Below are 23952 nucleotides of genomic sequence, written 5' to 3' on the forward strand. Positions count from 1 at the left end.
TTTTGTCTAATCTGGTAATCGTACTAAACACGGTCTTCGATATTTCTTTTCAAAAGTATAAAAATATAATGATGGCTATTAAAAAAATAATCGTGTATCGCTAAAATAGTTCAACATTTTGTTCCATTTGCTGTCGAGTCTGCCCTTGGAGTAGTGATGAAAAAAGCTTCATCAAAAGTATAACACCTCGCCGCATTACCTCCACAGGTGACAAGAGGACTGGTTCGTTTTTTGTCCAGAGGATCAGAATTGCGATTCAACGGGGAAATGCTGCTAGCATTCTTGCCACCATTCCACGCGGTCAAGATTTATACAATAACTAGTTTTAGTTCATATTTGTATATATTTAAGCATTTAATGTTATTAATTCGTTTAAAACATATTGTGAATGATTAAATTATATTTTAACACTAACGAGAAAAGCTGAAAAGCAACTCCAATCCTACATATAATAATAAAGAATATTATATATGTATACACAGAAGAGTCACAAAATGTTTTAAATTACAAAAATATTGTAATTTCTCAATTTCATTTTGCTCAACACTAATTTCAACATATATATGCTGTGTCATCAAAATGTTAATATAATAAATATATGGTAATGTCAGCTCTGTATATATCCTGAATCACCCCTAACAAATACGCTCGCGTTAGTACGCCCCTGCCCTTCACAGTGCTCGGACGTGTGATTATCACAGAGATGCATAGGTAAGTCATTTGCGAAATACCTTAAATATTATATAGTTCCAAACATAAATTGATAAACCTCCACATATGTCATATTATCCTAGTTATTAATTTCAAAAGTACCAGGGCACCATGTGCTCGCAGGATTCAAGGCGTTTTCTAAGGAGATAATTTCCTTCGTACAGGCTCTGAGCTGAAAAGGATCTTATTTCAAACGTCCGTTCTATTTATGCGTGACAAGTCTCCTTCGATTTTACGTTTCGAAAGTTACCCTTACAATAAAAATAAATTATACTAAATTATAACTCTTTTGTTTTATCTTAATACGAATATCGATTTAAAATATCAATACATTTTATTATCAGAACGTATTACTGTAACATACTACTGTTCTTACAGCAAATATTTTTGTTTTTATAAATATAAACACGAATAACTTAACTGGCGATTAATTAAAGTTTTGCTATAAATTTGCGCTGCGTGTTAATTAACATATTTTAAAACCGAAAGTTATGTATTAATGTCAAAATAATAGAATAAGCTAAATATTTTAATGTTAAGAAATTAGATTTGTGAAACGAATATGTCAGAGAATCGTTCCTGAAAAGTTGTATTATTTCTTAAAAAGGATATTCTATAAGTAACAAATGCATTAATTTTAGGATACGGTTTTAATAAGTTTTGAATAAAGTAAGTATAAATTTATGATTAATTTGGGAACAATTAAAGTTAAATATTTTAGTTCTCTAAACTCTGATCAATTTCAGATTAAGTATATTTTAATCGGAATGGTCATTGGTAGGTGGTAACCGATGACGGAATAACTGACCAATGAGCGATCAGATACAAACCATGTTAATCTGACTTTGATCAACGTTTCTTATGGAGGTTAATGTAAAATTAATAATATGTACTAAGGCAGCATAAAATGTCTTTGGGTTTTTCCTTCATGTAAAATTCAGTAAATTGCTTTTATTGTGTTACTAGTAGAATAATGAAGTTACAGATCTATCATTTCGAATGTCCATTGTGTTTCATATATTGACTAGAGATGAATAGAAGGATCGTTTCTTTTCTATTTTTGAAATGTTTTTTTTTTTTTAATTTGATGACAATCGTGATCATTGCTAATGTGACATTTTGAAGAAAAAAAAACGTCTCAATATTGTTGCTTGCTTTAATTAAAAATAGCTTGTGAAAGTGCGTATATATACTTCATGAAAGTCATGTTGTTGATTATGTAGGATTTTAAACGTTCCTATAACTCCGATCATAAGGTACAATTCCCAAGAGCTTTAGTATACTACTAAGCTCACATTTAGTAACGTTTTTTAGTATAGAAGTAACTTGTTCCTACAAGATACGACCTACGGAGAACGTATATTCGCATCCCTAGTGAGTTTTACTACACTTAGAGAGCAAAGGGTTAAAATTAGGTTCCAATTTCAAACCAAATGGTCGTGTTCTATGAATGTAAAGTTGTATAAAAATGAGTTACCAGGGAAACAGCATTGAGGAAAAATATGAACACTAAAAAAAACACAATGAAGTAATTATTTTCGTCTGTAATACAAATTGTACATACGACCTTTTATTATAAATCGATATTAGTTCGATTCATCAATGGAAACCAATTTTGTATCAATTTGAAGACAATTATGTATAGTACGACACAACTTAGATGTAGCATCGGCAAATTCAATAAAACCGATTACTGGCGATTTATACAATCAATAGAAATAGCTCCCTATCGCGCCGTTCGACGCTATTCGTCGCTATAGATTCTCGCGTCAGTTCAACCTGAGAAAGCAAGTGCAGGTAAATTGACGAATATATTAGGTCATATGATATTACAAGTTTTTACGTTTTTGTAAAGATCATATTCACGTTAGAAATAAATATTGATAATTTGGGTTAGCGTACTTAATTCGGATCTGATCTGTTTTAAGAATTTTGACGATGCTACATCTAAATTGAGTCGAAATATAAGTACAGATACCAAAATACTTCTAGAATATAAAAATGAAAAATTCGTATGCTTACCTTTCCATTCCGATATAAAATAATCATTTTTTTAAAGATAATAATATCACGATTCAAGCTACTTGAATGGAGTAGCACTTAACGCAAGAAATGTAATTAATTCAAGGAATTAACAAAGTGTAATTAAACCATCCTCATTAAAAATCCTTTCCTCTTAAGGAAAAGATTTGGAGTGCTATTATATTTTCCTCCTGCTCCTCTCAATTAACTGATTCGTTTCTCTATTCACTCGATATGAGACTTTGAGGTCCTGGATTCAAAATCCAGGTCAATAAAAGTTATCGTGTTTTTCTGTCGGATAATTCTAAAAAGCTGTCTGGAGTCTAAAGTGTCCCACGTGCCTGAGAAAACGAGTAGTCTTGCACCTGACCTCTTCCTGTATTCGTTTTTGTTGTTTTTGTTCTGTAATGTCAGATGTTCTACAGATGAATTATAAAAACAAGCGGTTTGAACCCGCAATCATCGATTAAGATGCACGCGTTCTTAATCACTGGGCTATTTCGGCTCGTGACATTGATAACATACATAGAAATCCATAAGCTTTAACATTATTTTTATTTATCAAGTTTTAATGTAATATTTTATATATTAATTAGAACTACATATAACTTGTAGGGAGGCCCCCTCCCTTCCACTTACCAAAAAAAACAGCCGGTTTCTACTATAAAATGACAACAAAGATAAAAAAGTACCAGGGTAATATAAATGCTCAGATGATTACATTTTTCTCGTAATAATGATAATATCACAAAGTTTCTCAGTAGGAAAGTTTTATGTTGAATCAAGTTTTTATTTTACTTGAAATCTTTCTTCAATTTTGTTTTTCTTTACGAGAAAGTTAAATCAGTGGCAGTTGATTTATACGAAATGGATCTCTTGGATAATTTACCATTTTTTCACAAGATTAAAATATAGATAATTAAACAAATCCTAGTGTGAGTATTCTTAATTTGAAATTTTATTGGACATTCTTGTTTGAAGGGTATGACTATTCCAAAAGTTGGTGGTGTATTGGTGTGATGTAAAGAAGGATTATTATTTCCTATACCATATATATAATCAGGTGGCCCATTAGTCCAACCGCCTATTTTTAACATAAATTTATACAAATAACTATTCGATAATATACCTTTGTTAATTGGTGAGAAACTGCCGAGCTTAATAAAGTTTCATGAGGCTATTTTAATAAATCTTAGTATAACGTAATTTATATCTGATTATTAAAATCTATATTGTTTGTTTAATTTAAAATAATTTGTAGATGATCCTAGATTCAAGTTCCAGCTCTTAGAGAAGTTTTTGTATTTTAATGTAGTAATTTCTCTAGTATTTCTCATTAATAGACTGGAGTCTGGAAGATAGAAGAAAAGATAATCCTGTGCCTCAGAAAATACAAAAAAGCTATTGATCCCTCGCCTGCACCCTTTCCAGTCAAGTCAAATCAGATAATAAGGGTGTGGGATTAGCACATTTGTGCACGGTTACATCTGTGTTCGCACACACACATATGTCCATTACAATACATCTTGCGTCCTTGAGATTGGACATCTTAGCCCAAATCGGTCAGAGCATTATAATCAACTAAAAAACATACATATAGTTTATATAGTTTTCCTAGTAGTCGCCCGCGGCATTGCTCGCGTTTTAGGGTATTGGTTGTCACGTGTCAGGTAAAAAAAGTAGACTATGTCCTTTTTTGGAGTTCAAGTTTGCTTCATACCAAATTTCATCAAATTCGATTCAGTGGTTTGGTCGATGTAGCGACAAACATACAAAGTTACTTTCACATTTAAAATATGAACTAGCTGTGCCCGTGAACTTGTACGCGTTTGAATTTGACAATTAAAATATTATTGTAGCCTAAGTGATTCCTTATCAAAATCGGTCCAGCCGTTCCAGAGCTTAGCCGGGACAAAAACACAGACAAAAATGTTAAAAAATGTTATTTTGGTATATGTGCCGTCTCTACATATATACGGATTGAGCCAAAAGGGCTATTTTAATATTACAAACAGATCCAATTTTAGCATATGTATAGATAAAGATTATGAGACTAATACCACTGTTGGAATATTTCGGAGATATCTCCAGCGTTATAGGAAGCTGATCCGGTATTAGACGCGGTATGTGTGAAATATGTGCTTACATTGTCAGTCACCGTATTGGCTGGCGAGTTCAATAGTGATCGGAACGTCGTGATTTATTGGACGTCTGCGTGATATGCGGAAATGATTTATGATTACGAAGAATTAAGTGTCAAAATCGGAAAGCATAACTCGATGTTTTATTGTTTTTATAAATTAAACAGTAATGCAGTGAACTACGGATTGACAGTGTATGAAACGTTAATCAATCCATTTATTGACAATGCAAAGGATTTTGTGATATGGATTCACATATTTGTGAACTGGAATATATGTTCGTAATACGAACTGTTGTTTGGCGGTAGAATAATTAATGTATAAGAAGGCATGTAAGAAACCTTTACCGTAAAAAAACAGAAATACTTCTGGGCAAATACAATTTTAAACTTTTAGTAGATTGGAAAGATAAATCGGGTACTTGTTTGAACGTTATGTTACTAATATAATGTCAACGTGAGAACCATAAAGCACTCCTTATATAAACTGAAGAAAAAAAAAGAGCCTACTCCTTTCTCAAAGGCCAGCAACGCACCTGCAAGCCTCCTGGTGTAGCAGATGTCCATGGGCGATGGTAGTCACTCTCCATCAGGTGAGCCTCCAGCTCGTTTGCCACCTATTCCATAAAAAAAAACTGATGATCTGGTGGAGCCGCCGGTTGCAGGCTGCACAAGAGCGGTCGTTGTGGCGATCTTTGGGGGAGACCTATGTCCAGGAGTGGGAGGCCTACTGTTGAAATGATGATAATGAATAATATTATCAACATATAACAATACGATATTTAATTCTCGACTCAAACTTAATTGTCCTAGACACTGACCGTTATGTGTTTGATACTTACAAACTACTTAGCCTATTTACTTGATAAAATAAGTCCAGCAGTGATATTTAGTGGGAGATAAAGTTGTTACTATCATTAACTGTTACAGTTAAGTTACTTGATCCGAAATTGTTCGAAACTTGATAACTATATGCAGTGTTCTACTTGGAATAATGTTATTATTGATGTTCCTCAGAAACAGTTTCGGAGTATAAAAGCGCTCTATTTGAAGCATCCGTTGAATTCATTTGAATTGTTGAACTTCATACATTTTTCAAATGAATTTTTCTTTTAAGTTTTATGCCACTATGTGAAGCTATTTTAATTGTTTTACAGGTATTAAATCAAAATCAAAATCAAAGTATACTTTATTCAAGTGGGCTTTTACAAGCACTTTTGAATCGTTATTTAACAATTAAGTGAAGCTACCACCGATTCGGAAAGTAGATTCTACCGAGAAGAACCGGCAAGAAACTCAGTAGTTACTCTTTTTCAACATTTAAAAAAATACAGTCATGTTAGTTAATACAATTATTAAATTAATATATCCTGCCTGGAAGTCAATAACTACTAACTTTATTTGCGAGAATATTTGTATATTTTGTGCTGTGATACATCTATATGTATATCTTGTAAGTTATAACATTCAAATAAAATGATAATTACTACATATAGCATGCAAATATTCAAAGTTGTTCAGATTAAAAATAAAGATTTTATAATAAATTTAAAAATAAAAATTAAAAATAAATTATAAAAAATGCATAAAAATAACTCTCCAAATACAGCTTTTCTAATACTCCTTATTTTTTAAAGAAGGAAAGAGGTTATTTCATTTCTTTTCATCTTTGTGCTTTGAAACTAAGTATGACAGACGTCGTGTGTTGGATGAAATTCTATCATATGTCAACAAATGTGAACTGAGGGTGGCATCAGATCCAAATAAATTGTAGTCCTATTCTTGCCGGTTCTTCTCGATAATCTACCTTGGATAGAATCCGAAAACCGGTTATAGCTTCATTTAATACAGTTGTTAAATGACGATTGAAAAGTGCTTGTAAAAACCTACTTTAGTAAAGTAGGTATATTTTCATTTTGATTTTGACTGATGTTGTATTTTTTTGTTACGTGTATAAGTAATTCTCAATGATGATGAGATGATGACTAGTTAAGGTATTAAAGATAAAAAGTCTTAGTAAGTAGACTACGTAGCCAGATTAAAAAAAAGTCGCCTTCTATATGACACATATTTTTGGTTTTATTTATATCATTTTCTTGATATACATGATCTCTACATAGTACATTTGCCGTTTCGTAAATTCAAGTCGTATGTGAAAAATACATTGGTAAAAAAAGCATATTATTCGATACAAAATTTTATAGATGATAAAAGAGCGTGGAGTTAATACCTGTTGTCTTCCAAGCAGGATATATTAATTTTGTATTTATTTATATATTTTTGAAATGTTGAAAAATAGTAAGTACTGTGTTTCTTCTCGGTAGAATCTACTTTCCGAACCGGTGGTTCACTTAATTGTAAAATGACGATTCAAATTGCTTGTAAAAGCCTACTTGAATAAAGTATATTTAGATTTTGATTTATAAAACAAAGACGCTTACCACTGTCCATATGTGTACTTAGATCTTTAGAATTACGCAACGGATTTTGATGCGGTTTTTTTTTAATAGATAGAGTGATTTACGAGAAAGGGGTTTATACATTGACAATATAGTAAATAAACACTGACAATTTTAGAAGTTTCTAATTTTCTGTCGTAAGAAATCGAATTCTGTAGAATATTTTTATTAGTATAGGCATTGCAACCGTGCCAAGCCGGGGCGGGTCACCACTGCGTTATAAAATAAAAGCTGAAATGAATCTGATAAATGCAGTTTTCATTACGATTTCCTTTCAAGTCGAGCGTATTGGCAATTTAATGAATGATTAATATTTCTTACAGCGCCATTATGGGCGCTGGTGACCACTTACCATGCTCGTCCGTCAACCTATTCCATAAAAAAATAGATAATAATTAATCATTGGAGTCACCTGATGGTTAATTGGCACCAACGTCTATGAGCAATAGTGCCGTAAGAAATTTTAATCATTCCTTACATGCCCAATGCGCCACCATCCTCGGGAACTAAGTTATGTTCCTTCTGCCTGCAGATACAGGCTTACTCATCCTTTAAAGCGAAACACAACAGTACAAACTCATTCTGCTAGGCGGTAGAACGACGAGTACCATCAATTTCCCATTTGCCACCTACCTATATCATTATTAAATAAATTGTCAACATCATAAGACAAATCACATCATCGATATTTTTTTATGATGATTGAAAAAATGTATATATTTCGTTATACCGAAATACGTGTTCATTTCAATAGCAAAAACACATAAAGAATAAAGTGTTCTCCTTTCCGCTTACTAAACGTGAAACTATATTTGATTTTTCATTAAATAAGTAAAACCATATCAGTGACGTGTAGGAAATCCATTGTAGACTTTATCAGAATTTAATGTCTATAAAACACGCTAATACCTGAGCGCTAGGTTATTTATTTTTGTTATCTTGTAACCAGTGTTTATATCTGTTTGTTTATGGTACCTAATGTCAAAAATAATAAAAATGTGTTTGTATTATTACTTGATGAAACGTTTTGATAACCCTGTCTATGATTTAAAGGCACAAGACAAAAGATACATATACGTAGTATATGTATACTACTTACAATACATTATTATAATAAATGTGAAAGTAATTCTGTCTGTCTGCTGTCTCTTTTTACGACCAAACAAATGAACCGAATTTGATTAAATTTGGTGTGAAGTAAACTTGAACTCCAAATGAGATAGAGTACTTTTTTGCCTAAAATATGATAACCAACCTCTAAAACGCGAGGAAAGCAGCGGGTGAGAACTAGTAGTATATAATTATACATATAATATGCGATAATGCGACTTTTAAGGCATTCTATTGTAAAGGTGCCCAAGTCATGTCAGCTTGGAAACACCGCCGGTAAAAGTTAACTAGGAATAGTCTACCTATTCCTCTAATGCCAATAATGTCCTTGCAAGCCTCCGGTCCATGAACTGTGGTGATTTTTTCATCAGGCGAGCCCCCATTCAATGTGCCATCAACAGCATAAATAAAATAAAATATGTATAAAATAAAATATTGGATAGTCTTTCAATAAAATAAAAGTAAATATTTAACCAGAATATAATAAAAAATAAATAAAATTATTACAATTAAGTTGGTGAAAGAGCTGAGCTATTCATATACATGTTTAACTATAACAAATATAAAGATTAGTGTTTATGTTTCTTTTTATTTTTGTATAAAGTAACGGTGCCGAGTATACTCTCCGTTTGTGTCAAGCCCGCATCCCGGCGTAAATACGGCATAAATCTTACTCCCTGTCACACCTCTACCAACGGCAAAAAATAGAAATTCTATTTCGTTAGTTTTCGGATTAATTCGGAAATAAATACAATCGTTCCTCGTTCTTATATATAAAAACTTAATGTTTCATTTATCCAATTATGTAAATAAATTAGAAAAAAAATGTATAATGTTTTTCCGTCATTCTCCGATAATAACTCCCAAAAATGTTGCTTGTTGATTGAAAAAGTATCATTGAATAATTGTATAAAAATATAATAAATGTAGTGGATAAGCAAGCGGCCTCAGAAATGCAGTCATTTGTAAATGAAAACTTGTCAAACAAACTTTGGTACAGTTTATCACACAAATATGCATCTCCAAAGTTCTGCCGTCTGTTCTCATTGCAATAAAATTGTAATTGGGTTATATTTTGCAGCCGAAAGTTGAGAACCTATAATAAAATGTTGTATTTTGTCTTCACGAATTGTTTTGACTATTTTTGCAAGTTCGGTTTCGGCGGCGATAACCATGCAAATCCTCTGGTGTGGCAAATACCGTGCCCGGTAGTCACATTCCACCATTTTCATACACAAAAAAAAATTATATTAATATTATAAATGTGAATGGAACTGTCTGTCTGACTGTCTGTGGCTCTTTCAAGAATCGCTGAATCGAATTTGATGACATTTGGTATGAATCAACTTTTAGAAAGGACATAGGCTACTTTTTTTGCCTGACGCATGACAACCAATACCCTAAAACGTAGACGATACCACATTCTACTACTCGAATACATATATAGAACACTGAAAATCGACAAAAGATTTTTTTCTGAAATCTTACATCCATAAAATCTAAAAAGTAACGTAGTATGTATTACAGTCAATATTTTTTTCCTAGACAATTGAAATTAGTGATTCTAATGGGCATGATAGAAAAGATAAAATAAAACAGCTCTCAAATATTCAATGATTTTACAGACAATCAGCTTATAAACTTCAACGAACTCAAATCTACTACGGTTGAAATAGTAATCGGTTTTCTTAATTCTAAGAGAATATTCACTGGAAAAGTAGAAGATACCTGGAAAATATTATCGGTGTCACTAATTTATGATTGATTAAGTGTGCAATTTTAATTGTATTTTTTTCTCTCGTCATAAAGGCTTTGTTGCGAACAGAACATACATACTTAAATGTCAATGTATGTCAACTAGATTAAGAAAATTATAATCCTAATGAACCTGCATTAATTTGTCAGCAAAAGTTAAATTGTTCTTTTTTTTATGAAAACAATCGATTGTAAATCGGTTTTAGTAAAGAAGTTAGAGAGCGTTAAGTCATGATTGGGAGAACTTAAGTTATATATAAGTACAGAAGTATCAACTTCGTACCATTTTCATCTGCCTGTTACACAAAACAGAGCTTAATGTACGCCAGCTGATGGATTATTAAAGGGGAAATGTTCAGTGTAGATAAAAACTTAGATATTTATAGTACTTAAAGTTTACGTATTAAAAATTATGTTTAGAAATACTGCTCTACTTAAATTTAATGATTGGATTCAAGAAGTGAATGCTTATAAATGCTTAAGAATTTGACTTATTAATTGAGGTGTTCGGATACTAGAATAGGGTCCGAATGAGCAACAGTATAGTAAAAGTGACAACTTGGTAGTATCCTGCTGCTAAACGAAGATTTTTTACTGATCTTCTCCTGTAAATGTTCCACAACTGGTACATGTCTCTATGTAGACCTTTGATTGAGGAAAAGGTTAGGCACTCATTCCATCACGCTACTCCAAATTTGACTTGTGACAGATTTTTGTCCAAAAAATGCAAATTCTCTCACGGCGTTTTATTCAAGCTCAAGTTTAATTATAAACGCGATTTAAGTAAGATCTTTAGTTCGGATTCCGAAAAACTAAATTGTATCGACATTTATTTCTCAATTAAAACTATCCATATTAATATTATGAATGTAAATGTAACTCCTGCCTGTTTGTTTATCGTTCTTTCACGACCAAATCAATGAGCCGAATTTGATGATAATAGGTATGAAGCAAACTTGTAAGATACTTTTACTGGCTACATAGGCTACTTTTTTGCTACTACATCCAACACTCTAAAACGCGAGCAGAGCCGTGGGCGATTACTAGTAATGAAATAAATTTAGCATTCTGTTTTCAGTTTCGTAATAACTTGAATAAGTAATTAGAATGAAATATTTCTATAACGCGCTTTAATAACTTCCCCTTAGGGAAGCGCCCATTGTTTGGGAATACCCGTGCTAGAATATCCCAGCAAGCAGAGCTACAAATATTAAATTATACGCTAATACAGAGAGTTCATAGTTGTTGTTCTGTTCATATAATACAAATAAAAATAGGTCCTGGAAGCTGGGAATCAAAGATAACAATAATCCCGTCCTATTTCTCTTCATCATTTGGAGTTGAATGCTGGTTTTCAGTCGGAATTTGAGATTATAAAATTAGTACTGTAACTTTCATTTTTATTAGCAATTGGTTACATGTTTCGGCTTTACAAGGGTATAAGGGTCTGAAAATTTTTTGCATTGAAGGGAAATATTACAAAGAAAATCCTTATTTATTTGGGCCAGAATATTTACGAGGGTACGTAGGACATCTAGCCAAAGCTTAGAATCGGATGCATGGTTAAGCATGTGGGGCATATAAATTTTCATTTTTAAAAGATGATCAGTCAATTATTTCTATTTTTAGTTTTTCTTAAATGTACCCAAAAAATAGTTCGAGATATATCTTACGAATTGTTTTTTAATTGAGAAAGTTTACCACTAGTTCCAAAGATGGGCTTATGCTTTCTCTTTTCTTGAGATATTTCAGACATTATTTTACTTGGTGTCTTTTAGTCAGGTCGATCGTTACACATTTGACAGAATGTAGATGAAATGTAGGAACATGAAAAGATCAGTTGAGCTGTGTGATTTTTTTATAAGAGTTCGCTGAGTTCGTGAGTTACGCCATTTTGATACGTGTATCTTACAAATTTTATAATTATTATAGCCAATATCGCAAATCACATTTTTGCCAATTTTCGTTGCCTGCAATGACTTTCGGGTTTCTGTTCCTCTTCAGTTTGTCAACAATTTTCTTTATGTTTTTTTTGTTGTTTGATAGATTTTGTCGAGTTTTGTAACTATCAATTACAAAAAACTAAAAACTTAAAAAAAAATTTCATTGGGGACTGTTAAATGGGCCACCAGATTGTAAGTGGGCATAGCCCATAGATATTAGTTCTGTAAGAAGTATGATCGTTCCTCATATTAAGGTGCTTCACCAACCTTCGGAACTGAGACATCATGTCCCTTGTGCCTGTAGTTACATTAACTGTAAATTTTTATATAGGTAATGAGTTTCGTTTAAATGAATTCGACAATATCGTTATTTCTACGTTATGGTTACGTTACGTGTTACGTAGTTACAATAAAAATAACTTTGTGAAAGCATTGAAGATAAAAACAGTTGCTTTATGGTCCTTTTAGTCCTTTATTGCCGACACGTGTTTGAGTCTAGTCATAAACCTGTATTGAACTATAATGTAGTAGGTATTTAAACAATCATTACTTGTTCATGGTATTAGGTATGTTTAGATAGATAAAAGAAAGGTAGGGTATTAATAGTTGTATGTATATATACACAAATCTTTGCTATGTACAACTGCACTGCCCCTAAACTGTTTAACCGATTCAGATTAAATATTTTGTTAATATTTGTGTGGATCCCTGGATATTTTAGATGGATGTGACTGTGCAAAGTAAATATAATTCTAATTTCCGATGTAGTCGGGACAGGTAGAGCCGTAGTGTACTTATATATGTATACCTTCTTCCGAAAAAATATTCTTAAGGACCCTTATGGAGCGCCTCCTCGGCACAAGATTTGATAAGGCGCCCAGTTTTTTCCATCTTAGATTAAGACGGACTCAAAGTATCCAAACTCCTGAATGGTTGAACGATTTAACCGATCGCAACCAACAGTTTTGAATGAAGATCTTAGAACAGGCAAGAAACGGTAAAAAAAATTCATACAATTTTAGTTTAGACTACAATGATTATTTATATGAAATAATCTATCTAGTGTTGTCTTAAATTTTCACGATTATTACACATTTAAATAAAACTAATTATAACGGATTTTGAATCGCGTATATTAATTATTTTTTACTTTGTCTACCCGTGACCACGAACACTGCAAAGTGCTCAAAACGTCGGGATTTTTAAAAAATAATTAATATACGCGATTCAAAATCCGTTATAATTAGTTTTATTTAATCTATCTAGCTTTTAATATAAAGCTTGACTGTCAAGCAAATGATATATTCGAAATGTGCGTTATCTCTATTTGTTATCACGACACGAATCAAACTGAATTAGCCTGGGGGATATTTATACGCCAATTATATACGGATAAAATAGATTTAACGAAGCGGCTGACATAACCATTAATATTACCAATTAAAAAGTTCGTAGGGACTTTTGTCGTCTGGGTAGGTTGTGATTGCATCAAATACCGCTAAATAGCAATGCATAAAGTATATGAGCCAGTAACTACAGACACAAGGGTCATGACACCTTAGTTCCCAAAGTTGACGCATTTGCGAAGATAAGGTATATTTCTTGAAATTCCAATGTCTAAGGGTAGTGAATACTTCATTCTATCAAGTGGCGCAGTAACCAGGTTGCCTGTCTTATAATAGGTGTCGCTGAATAGATTTTCTCTTTCCATCATATGTAATTCGTCATTTGAAAGAAGGTGACAGAACATAGTATCACAATATTCTTTTCAAAGTTTTTTATAACGGATATATATTTGTGGTATATTTTTGTTGTGATATAATTTACTATCGAAACGTAGTTGGAGAGGAAATCTTGAAAGCGCTTTTATGGCGTACGCTAGCGAGGCGATAAAATTTGTAGATATCATAAATTTTCTACATTGCAAAGAATGTTTTTATCTATTTTCTATACATAAGTTGGTCATAATTTATATACATATTATCGTTTTTACAGTGACGTTTCAAACAATTTGAAGAAACCATAAAATATTCGTTTTAATTATACATACGTCCTCCCAATTACGACGGTCTTTAACCAAATTTTCTACTACTGGGCTAAGGCCTTATTTCTCTTTGAGAAGAAGGCTTAGAACATGTTTACACGCTGTTCCAATTCAGGTAGTTGGAATACGCATGTGGCAGAATTTCTATGAAACTTATGACATGCAGGTTTCCTTACGATGTTTTTCTTCACCGCCAAGCTCGAGATGAATTATAAACTCCAATTAAGCACACGGATATTCAGTGGTGCCTGGGTTTGAATCCGCAATCAAGGGTTAAAATGCTAGCGTTCTAACCACTGGGCTATCTCGGCTTTAAAGAAAGGGTAACGAAGCATAAACGTCTTAATTTATCATTTAAATCTTATTTAAACTACGAATAAAACAATTAACTGTCAAAACTGGTCCAACCAACGAATATGAAACATCCAAAACCGCGTTGTATGTTTTCGGAGAAACACACAGAATGAAATATTTAAATCCGTAAATTATTGTGGCTCTCAAAAGTTAGTGAAATATAATTTCCTTTTGTGTGTTATCTTTAACCATAAATATTTCGAAATTGTCATAGAATACAATACAATAAAATTGACTTTTCGGAGTCGAAAATTTACTTCTTATTAACGGTTCGCTATTTTTTATCGTTCTTGTATGGTAGTGACAAAGTTGCATTTTATACTATCTTTAGGGCATAGCGAAAAACACATAAATAATAAGTTGAAAAAGAGGCACACGCTAATGACTGTCTCACAAACTTGAAGGGCGGTTTCTCCTTGAGATTATAAGATCAAGGTCAAGCCACCGCTTGTAGCATGTTTAACACGATAAGCGATATATTTCATATTACGAACCAATATGGAACGAATGATGACCATTTGATCTTAAGTCATATATTTCATATCAAAAACATCGCAAAATGTCTACTCTTTAATAACATACTAACATAATGTTCATGGATAACTGTAGCCAATTAAAATCAGGCGGCTCATTTACGCACCAGCTTATCTATGCCATAAAGAGTACCAAAGCAATTGAATCGAATTAAAATTTTATAGTCCACCAGAGAAAAATTGGAGCAGTGTGGCGGAATATGCTCATAAGCTTTACCTCAGAGGAAGAAAAGGTCTCTCGGTCCAGTGGGAAAGGAACAATCTGTTACTATTATTAAGAATTTATAGATAGTACCTTTTGTTATTGATAGAATAACGTCTCGGTAACACTCACTTCGAAATTCATATTAACAGTCGGTAAATCTACTACTGGGTAAAGAATTAAACAATTATTCCACCACACTGTTTCAACACAGATAAGTTATAAACATAGAAAGTACACGAAACTTAGAGAGCTTAAACCGGAAATATTTCAAAAGTACAATTTTGGGTCTTTGGCGTTCTTTACCATTGACGATATGTGAATACTCCTTGTGAGTGTCCTGTACATCAATTTTGTGAAAGATTGAAGTAGTTTGCGTCTTATTTGGACAATGGCTTAGTTAAACTACGAAAGTAGCTTCAAGTTATATGTTCTTTCAAAAGGGAGGGAATGGATATTCCAAAATCCATCAGTCACATAATCGTGTCATCTCTTGCTTTATGGTCGAGTCTTATTTATAAAATATGTCAAAACAAGTTCAAATTTTTAATACACAAGCGATTAGTCACAAGCTTTGTGTCAGATACACTAGTTCCAGTTTTTTGTTCAAAGCTTGTCAAAAATTTGATAGATTTTTCCACGTACCGTAACTCTCCGCTAGATTTTATAAAGGCGACTATATCAGTCAGTCTTTTATCAACGATATTGCAGAGATGCGTTGTTAGGTTATTTTTTAATTAACATTTAAAATTATAACTCAGCGGTTCATTAGTGTTCAAATATTGTGCGTTTAGATTTACGGAAGTATCCCACATTTTAACAGCTTGTTAAAAGAAAATCCAAATCTTTTCCTTAACGGAGAACGTCTTGGTATAATTATGGGATATTTTGAGGCAGTTACTCATCCTTATAAACATTACCATTTGTTGTAGTTAAAATATATTTCATAAAAATATGGATTCTGACAAAACAGATATAGAATAAATGACATGTGTTTTAATTTTAAAAAGTATAAGCAAAATGAAGATACAGCATGTTTATATCACACTACTGGGCTAATTATGTCTTTGTTTTATATTATTAAATATACAATATAAGTTATGACCTTGACATTAGTGGAGGCAATAAGGATGTATTTCAAATATATCCACCAACCCGTATTGGAACAGCATGGTGGTAATTTAGTCGGAAGAGGTCTTAGGTCTTGAGATATTTACTGTTACGTTATTAAATTATTTTAAGATATTTGATTGACTAGTCGAAGGTAACAAAGATTTGGACATTATTTGATATTTATTTCAACAAGAATCTAAATGTCTTGTAAGTTTCGCTGGACTTTAAATCTTTATAGGGTTACATTAGTGATCATTTAGTTTGTTTTAAACATTAATTTGGGCTTTAATTGTTTGTTAAGTATTGTGTTTTGTTAAATATCTATTACTAAATAATTTTCTTCAAGAATGTTTGATAATAAATTGCATTAAAAACAAAGTTGAGACGAGTTGCTAGTTGAAGATATTTTCTGTAGCTTAAATGTTGTGCGAAACTTGTGTTCAAGTCATTAGTTCTATCTCTTTCAAGCCGATTAACTTCACAATGAGTGGGACAAAGACAGGTACCGGAACTATTTTCTAAGAATTGTATTTTATAATGATGATCTAAGTTTTCTACTTCGGACGTAAAATCTTATTAGGGAAGTGCTTTGCTGATGATATGGACTTCCTACTTTTCTTGGAAACTCAAATTTATATTAGAAAGTAGAAGTCGGTTATAATATTTATTGAACAGTAGTCATTAAATGTTAAACAATACTTTCAAGGTGAATTGGAAAGCACGTTTTAATTTAAATTATTTAAATTTATTTAATGTTATAACATCTAATAAATATTCATTACTTACTATATTTTGGGCCGCACCTAGTAAAGAGCGTATCAGTATTGTCGTTTTACGTTTAAAAAAGAACGATCCAAATGCCCAAGAGAGATACGCCCATAATGAAACTCTAATCACCAATTTTCATACTGTGACATTAATTATAAAGCACAATGCCAACAAATTTGCTATTAGTAGTGTAGGCTGTGTGGCTTTGAGCAAGTCCTCCTGGGTAGGTTAATACTCTGAAAAATATAACATCATCGCTTCCGGTTAGTGACGAATGGCAATGTGAGAACGGTGATTTCCGTTTCGTAAATTCAAATCGGTCATAAAAAATACATTGGTAAAAAAGGCAAATTATTCGATACAAGATTTTATAGATGACTAGCTGACCCGGCAAACTTCGTACTGCCATAATCGAAATACTTAATTAGTCCAAATGTGATGAGCATAGAAACCATTGCACGCTGCGACACTGGTGATCCAGCCAACAGCTGATACCGACCTCCGTGGTCGAGTGGTGTGTACACCGGTTTTCAAGGGTACGCCACTCCGCGGTCCCGGGTTCGATTTCCGGCCGACTCGATGTAGATTATCATTAGTTTTCTACGTTGTCTCGGGTCTGGGTGTGTGTATTTACTTCTGACTTTCCATAACACAGTGCTTTAGCTACTTACATTGGGATCAGAGTAATGCATGTGATGTTGTCTCATATTTATTTATTTAATTGACCTTAGTAAAAAAACTTTGCAAAAGAGCTAATGTATGTCGTACATCATGAGGTCACACATCATCTTGAAATGCAGCAACGAACGTAAGCACATAAAAATTTACCACCCACCTACTAAACTTACCCACCTATCGCACCCTCGCTGTAAGCTGTTTAAGAGTTGCATTGATTATCATATTCGACTATGACTTGTTGTTGTTCACTTGTATTACTTGAACACGTTACGAAAGGTAACTCAAATATCCAAAGAACTCATATAAGATTCCGCCGAGTATCGCTAACGTGTTCCTCAGAATTGAAGAGTTTCTTTGCTTTGGATCCCATGCTCAGAATCTAACCAAACTTTCACCCCCTAACAGATAACAGTGCCCATGAAGTATATCTTTTCTAATAAAAAAAGAATCATCAAAATTGGTTGGCTGATTTTGAGTTATTTACCTATTTATCGCGCACATGCATAATGCAAATTTAAGACTTATGTGGTTTTCATATGGATACCATCATTAGAATTGGATAAAATTAAAATGGGACCACACGGGACCACAGTTTCGCTGCGTGTAATGGTTTAACATCTGCGTTTTTTTTGCGACTGGATGAAATTATTAAATTCGAGAAATAGATGTAACGAACTCATATGTAGCTCACCGCATGGACCATGTATCATATTTTTAACGACAGCAAATATCTCTGGATTAAGAGTTTGATCTGGAGTTTCAGCTGATATAACATTATCAATTTGATTCGGAGTTATTTTAAGGAACTGGCAAATTAATACATGTGCATTAGACAATCCCCTCTTTTGCTATTCAGTGGAGTACATATGGCACCTCTCCAAATATACATAATTTTACAATTAAATCCATAATTACTTTAAATTTTTGCCGAAAAACACGTGCTGTAATGTCCATGACGATCAGTTGTCGACTGTTCTTCAAATAAATTGTTTTTAATATCATCCCATTGCGGATTACATGTTAACGCAATAAACAGATCCGGTCGACCATTTGTCAAAATCAAAAACAAAATGACCCGCCATTTATTGAATTCATTTATTACAAAAAATGTGATAAATGAAGAACCACTCGACCGATTTTGTGCAAACTTCACATAAACTATCTTCTAAATAGTCCGAACAACCCCTGAAAATTTGGTTTGGATAAGTGAGCCCGTTCTTGAGTTATAAAGTGACATCGAAAAGGCCACTTATTTTTATATATATAAATTAGAAAAATAGATGTTACATCTATTTTTGATGATTTAAATAATGCAAAATTAATTTTAAAACATCAATGTTTTATTGTCTAACATCGAAAATCATAGAAAATCAATGATAATTCAGTAATAAATCTATTTCTAAGGAAAAACAAAGTTGTTTTTTTTTATTATATTTCTAGCATTTTTATCATACTTACTCACTTTCTAAACCTTCCCTGGACTTCCACAAATAATTCAAGACCAAAATTAGCCAAATCGGTCCAGCCGTTCTCGAGTTTTAGCGTGACTAACGAACAGCAATTCATTTTTATATATATAGATAACAGAGCTTGGAGTTAACTCCTGTTGACTTCCAAGAAGGATATATTAATTTAAATAATTGTATTTAACTAGCTTGACTTTGTATTTTTTAAATGTTGAACAAGGGTACTTACTGAGTTTCTTGCCTGTTCTTCTCGGTAGAATCTACTCTCCGAAACGGTGGTAGCTTCACTTAATTGTAAAATGACGATTTAAAATTGCTTGTAAAAGCCTACTTGAATGAAGTTTATTTTGATTTGATTTGATTTCATCACTGACCATCAGTTTGTCCATTTGGGTATCCTGGGTGGCATAATCATAACAAACTCGTAACAAAAAAATGAACACATTTATTAGACCGATCAAAGATTCAAATCTTGGATGCTGGGATCAGATTTACTTATTAGCCTTACCTGCTCACACAAAATGAACGAGGGAGGTGAAATAATATCACAGACCAGTCAAATCAATGACGCGCCTGCATCAAGTATTCCGTTTGGGGAATACAGAAGACACCAGCTCAATTGAACTTCTCACGGCTGTCTATATATTATTTAACACATGGCTGTGGTGCAAATGAACAACGGTCCGGTTAATCATTAGTTATTCCATTATTATCAATCAACGTTATTCCCTTTTCGTGGCCGCTTCAAGCTTAAGTACCAAGATTAACGATGAAAATCGATCTATTGAAAGCATAAGAAAAGTAAAAAAATGCTATCTCTTATTGCTGAATAAGAAATAGAATTTTTCGACTCGATACTTTAGGCTTACGTTCTTATAGAGGATTAGAATTGGTATCCCAAATATTTTTATCCGCAAATTCGTATAGAATAAACATATATAACATAGCATCTTATACCCTTTAGGGAGATCACCGAGGTTATTTAAGATAAACTGATTCGAATCCAATATCGCTAAGTGAAGTCTGAACGCAATCGATACAGAGGTTATATTTTGGCACAAGAATCATTATTGTTGCTCAAAACTCCCTTGACAAACCTTTGTGTTGTGTTACTTTGCTGTTAGTATTTATGTGTACGTTTCTATTCTTATGATGTTTTAAATTATGAAAGCTTGAGGTAAACAAGGAAAATTATGAAACAGTGCTAATATTTCGTTCTTAAGGAAGTTTGTGCCGATTTGGAAAATTATAAATCAAATCTAAATACTCTTTATTATACCAGTAAATAAAGATATAAATTACGCCCAAGAGGCGGCCCTATCGCTAAGACAGCGATCTCTTCCAGACAACCTTGAGGTAGAAGATAAAGAAGAAATAAACAACATAATAAATAAATACATCACAATGAACTAAACAAAATTTAAAAAATTGGATACGAAATGCGGAAAACAGGCAACTTGGAATATTTTGGAAAAGATCTAAATTCCAGCAGACTATGGGCTACTGGCAAAAAATCCCAATGATTTTCTTGCCCTAGTTCTTCTCAGATTCGGTTATTTTCAATATTTTTTTTAAATTTACTAAAGCGAACGTAAAAATATTAATTTGATTTATACAGAGTTTTAAAATTATTGTTGTCCACAGTTCAAAGAAGGCTTAACATAAAAATCGATAAATATTGAACCGAAAAAAAAGTACTTTTATATTTCACCTTGTAAAGTAAATGGTTTAAAGGAGTTACAATTCGAATATCTGAAAACGATTTAGTTTACAAATGTATGGACAAAAACTAACAAGGAAATTAATTGGTAACGCAAATTGGTATGTGAATGTGAAATGAGTTCGTCGTATTAGTTCCATAAATATCAGATAATAACGGACTGTCGATTCTTTGGGAACTTCTGACGTACTTAGACGCGATTTTGAATATTTTATTACCCATACATGGCTTCCACTTCTATTTATGGATGTCGAGTAATTCGATGCTAGATTTTTTATGACTTTATAACTGAGTCGATCTTATATTGTATTCATCTTTATTGATTTTATGTATTTCTTGGTGGTAGGACATTAACAAGCCCGTTTGGGAAGGTCTTTCTAATAAAAAATTGTATATCACTAAAATTGTCTTGGTGGTAGGGCTTTGTGCAAGCCCGTCTGGGTAGGTACCACCCGCTTATCAGTTATTCTACCGCCAAATAACAGTACTCAGTATTGTTGTGTTCCGGTTTGAAGGGTGAGTTAGCCAGTGTAACTACAGGCACAAGGGACATAACATCTTAGTTCACAAGATTGGTGGCACATTGACGATGTAAGGAATAGTTAAAATTTCTTACAGCGTCATTGTCTATGGGTGATGGTGACCACTTACCATCAGGTGGCCCATATGCTCGGCCGATAACCTATAACATAAAAAAAAATTCTAAAGTACGTAGTAGATTATTAAGTTTTTTAATGTTTTCTTGATAAAGGATTGTGTGAGCTTACCTGAGGAAGAACCATCAGGTCTTGAACGACATAGCAAGAATAGAAACGTCAAGGCTCATTTCTGAAAATATATATGTAATAGAGTTACGTGAGTACCGACCCACTCGTAATGGAAAAGCGTGATGGAATAGGCCTTCAAGCAGGCGGGCCGATATATCTTATATATTAATAGCATAAGCCGATTTTGGTCCTAATTATTATGAGACGATGGCTACATAAAAAGTCAGTTACGGTCTCATTTTGAAGAGCTCCAATATTCGATGTGCAGAGAATTAAGACTGAATCTTTATTGCGATTTACTATATTGTTATAATTTAAGAAGAGAAAATTTATTATTTATCTAGGATAATTTATTTCAGAGAGCGCCTGTATAAAAAAAGGAAAAATTATTTAAATAGTGTTTCATACTTTCGGGGCAAAATGTAGATAGTGACTTGCAGTTTACAATTAAATGGAATCAAAACAAAACCATTAATAGGTTTCGAAATTCCTAAAAAATCTTTTGTATAAACTTGGATATTTGCGGGCGATAGCAGATTCTCTTTAATATTTAAGGAAAAAAAGATAAGATCGTCCATTAGTCTTGTGCGGTGACTTACGTTCGAGATCCTTTCTCTTATCTAGAATGTTTTTGATTAGCTGTAATTAATCTTCTATTAACTTTCATATATATTAGATTTATCACGCGATCTTACTCTCTCTAAATTACAATTAATCTTTTAGTTTTTTAAAAGAACTTTGAAATGTGGTGATTGGGATTAAGCATCAGTGATGGTCATCCTGCTTGCCAGGGCGAGTCAGGTAGAGGCTTCGAGGTTTCCCTCCTTACCTGAGCTGGTCCTCCCTCTCCCTGGGCCATAAAAACCTAGTGGTTTTAAATTTAGATTAAGCATTGTTATAAGACTATTTTTATTTTGAGACCTATTTTTTTTATATATATATATTACATAAAATGTCAAACAGACGAAATTTTTCTTTGTTCGTTCGTTGTGTGATACTAAGATACGCTTTGGTGTGCGCAACTGGATATAAGATTTCCTGAGGAAGCACTCAGTTGGAGTAGTTGTAGACGGGTACTTGTCTTGAAGGCTATCGATGTCGATGAGTGCCTCAGGGATCAGTTATCTCTGTTACTTTGTTCTTGCAAATCATAAATCCAGCGATCTGGTATTTTTAAATACATAGATTACAAACCTGTTACGAAGGAATTTGTAAGCATTTAAAGGCAATATTGCTGCGATCTTGACAAGTAAGAATCCTTAATAGATTGGGTTCACTTCATTTTATAAGAAATTCCTGATAAACTGATCGACTGCTACCAAGACGCATATTTATTCACAATTAAAACATGCTTCCAAGAGTTTGGCATATCATGCACAAAAGCTGCCAATTTCCATTTGTATGGAAACGCAGTTCATTTTAGGATGATTCTTTCAATTACCAGCTCGAAGCATAGGCTCTTAAAAAAGCTGATCATTTTGAAAAGTTAAATTCAATTGGATGTATTTTAATCGACACCAAAATAAGAAAGGAAATCAATCAATCAATTGTTTTACTATATTATTTTTACCTTCGAACTCCGTCAGTTTTGAACTGATTTGGAAATATTTTTGTTTTACTTGGAACGGTATATTGGTATTTGGTCCATTTAAATTTGCTATCGGTATATTTTCAACTAATATTTTACTTTATAAAAACACTTCATTTTGATAAGAATAAAATATTATATTTGAAAACAGTCAACGGCTAAGATTATTCAAAGTTTTTATAAAGCCATAATTAAGTCATTGGTATTCAGGGCGCTGTTCCGAAACCCACGAAGTCTTTTCATTAAATTCTGGCTTACAATCATACAAAGGGAGGTAAATTCACTTTTTACGCGTTCTGGTTATATAAATAATTCTTCAATTGAATTTCCGAACGAATAGCGAGTGATTTCCCGTTCTTGATACGAGGAAATTGAGCAGGAACACGGACCGAATGGGAGAGTAATGAAAAACGAGGCGACAAGCTGATAGTGACATATTTTATCTACGGATTCAATGCATTTGTTATCTTATTATGTCATCTTATATCGGATTTACGAGCGTTTTTGTATGATCCATTTCAGATGTGATTAATTAAGATAACCCAATCGTACATCGGAAATTATGACACATATGACCTT

The 23952-nt window shown here is 32.7% G+C and overlaps 1 protein-coding gene across 1 annotated transcript in view; it reads left to right on the top strand.

Annotated features, from left to right (window-relative positions):
- The first annotated feature begins 670 nt into the window (after positions 1-670).
- Positions 671-23952, top strand: part of LOC124540342 (solute carrier family 2, facilitated glucose transporter member 8-like) — a 73541-nt gene continuing 50259 nt past the window's right edge. Inside the window, exon 1 of the mRNA XM_047117858.1 lies at positions 671-711. Within this exon, the coding sequence (XP_046973814.1) occupies positions 704-711 (8 nt within the window). The 5' untranslated portion in view covers positions 671-703. The remainder of the gene's footprint in view (positions 712-23952) is intronic.

Source organism: Vanessa cardui, chromosome 24 (genome assembly GCF_905220365.1).
Source record: "Vanessa cardui chromosome 24, ilVanCard2.1, whole genome shotgun sequence".
Classification (NCBI taxonomy): domain Eukaryota; kingdom Metazoa; phylum Arthropoda; class Insecta; order Lepidoptera; family Nymphalidae; genus Vanessa; species Vanessa cardui.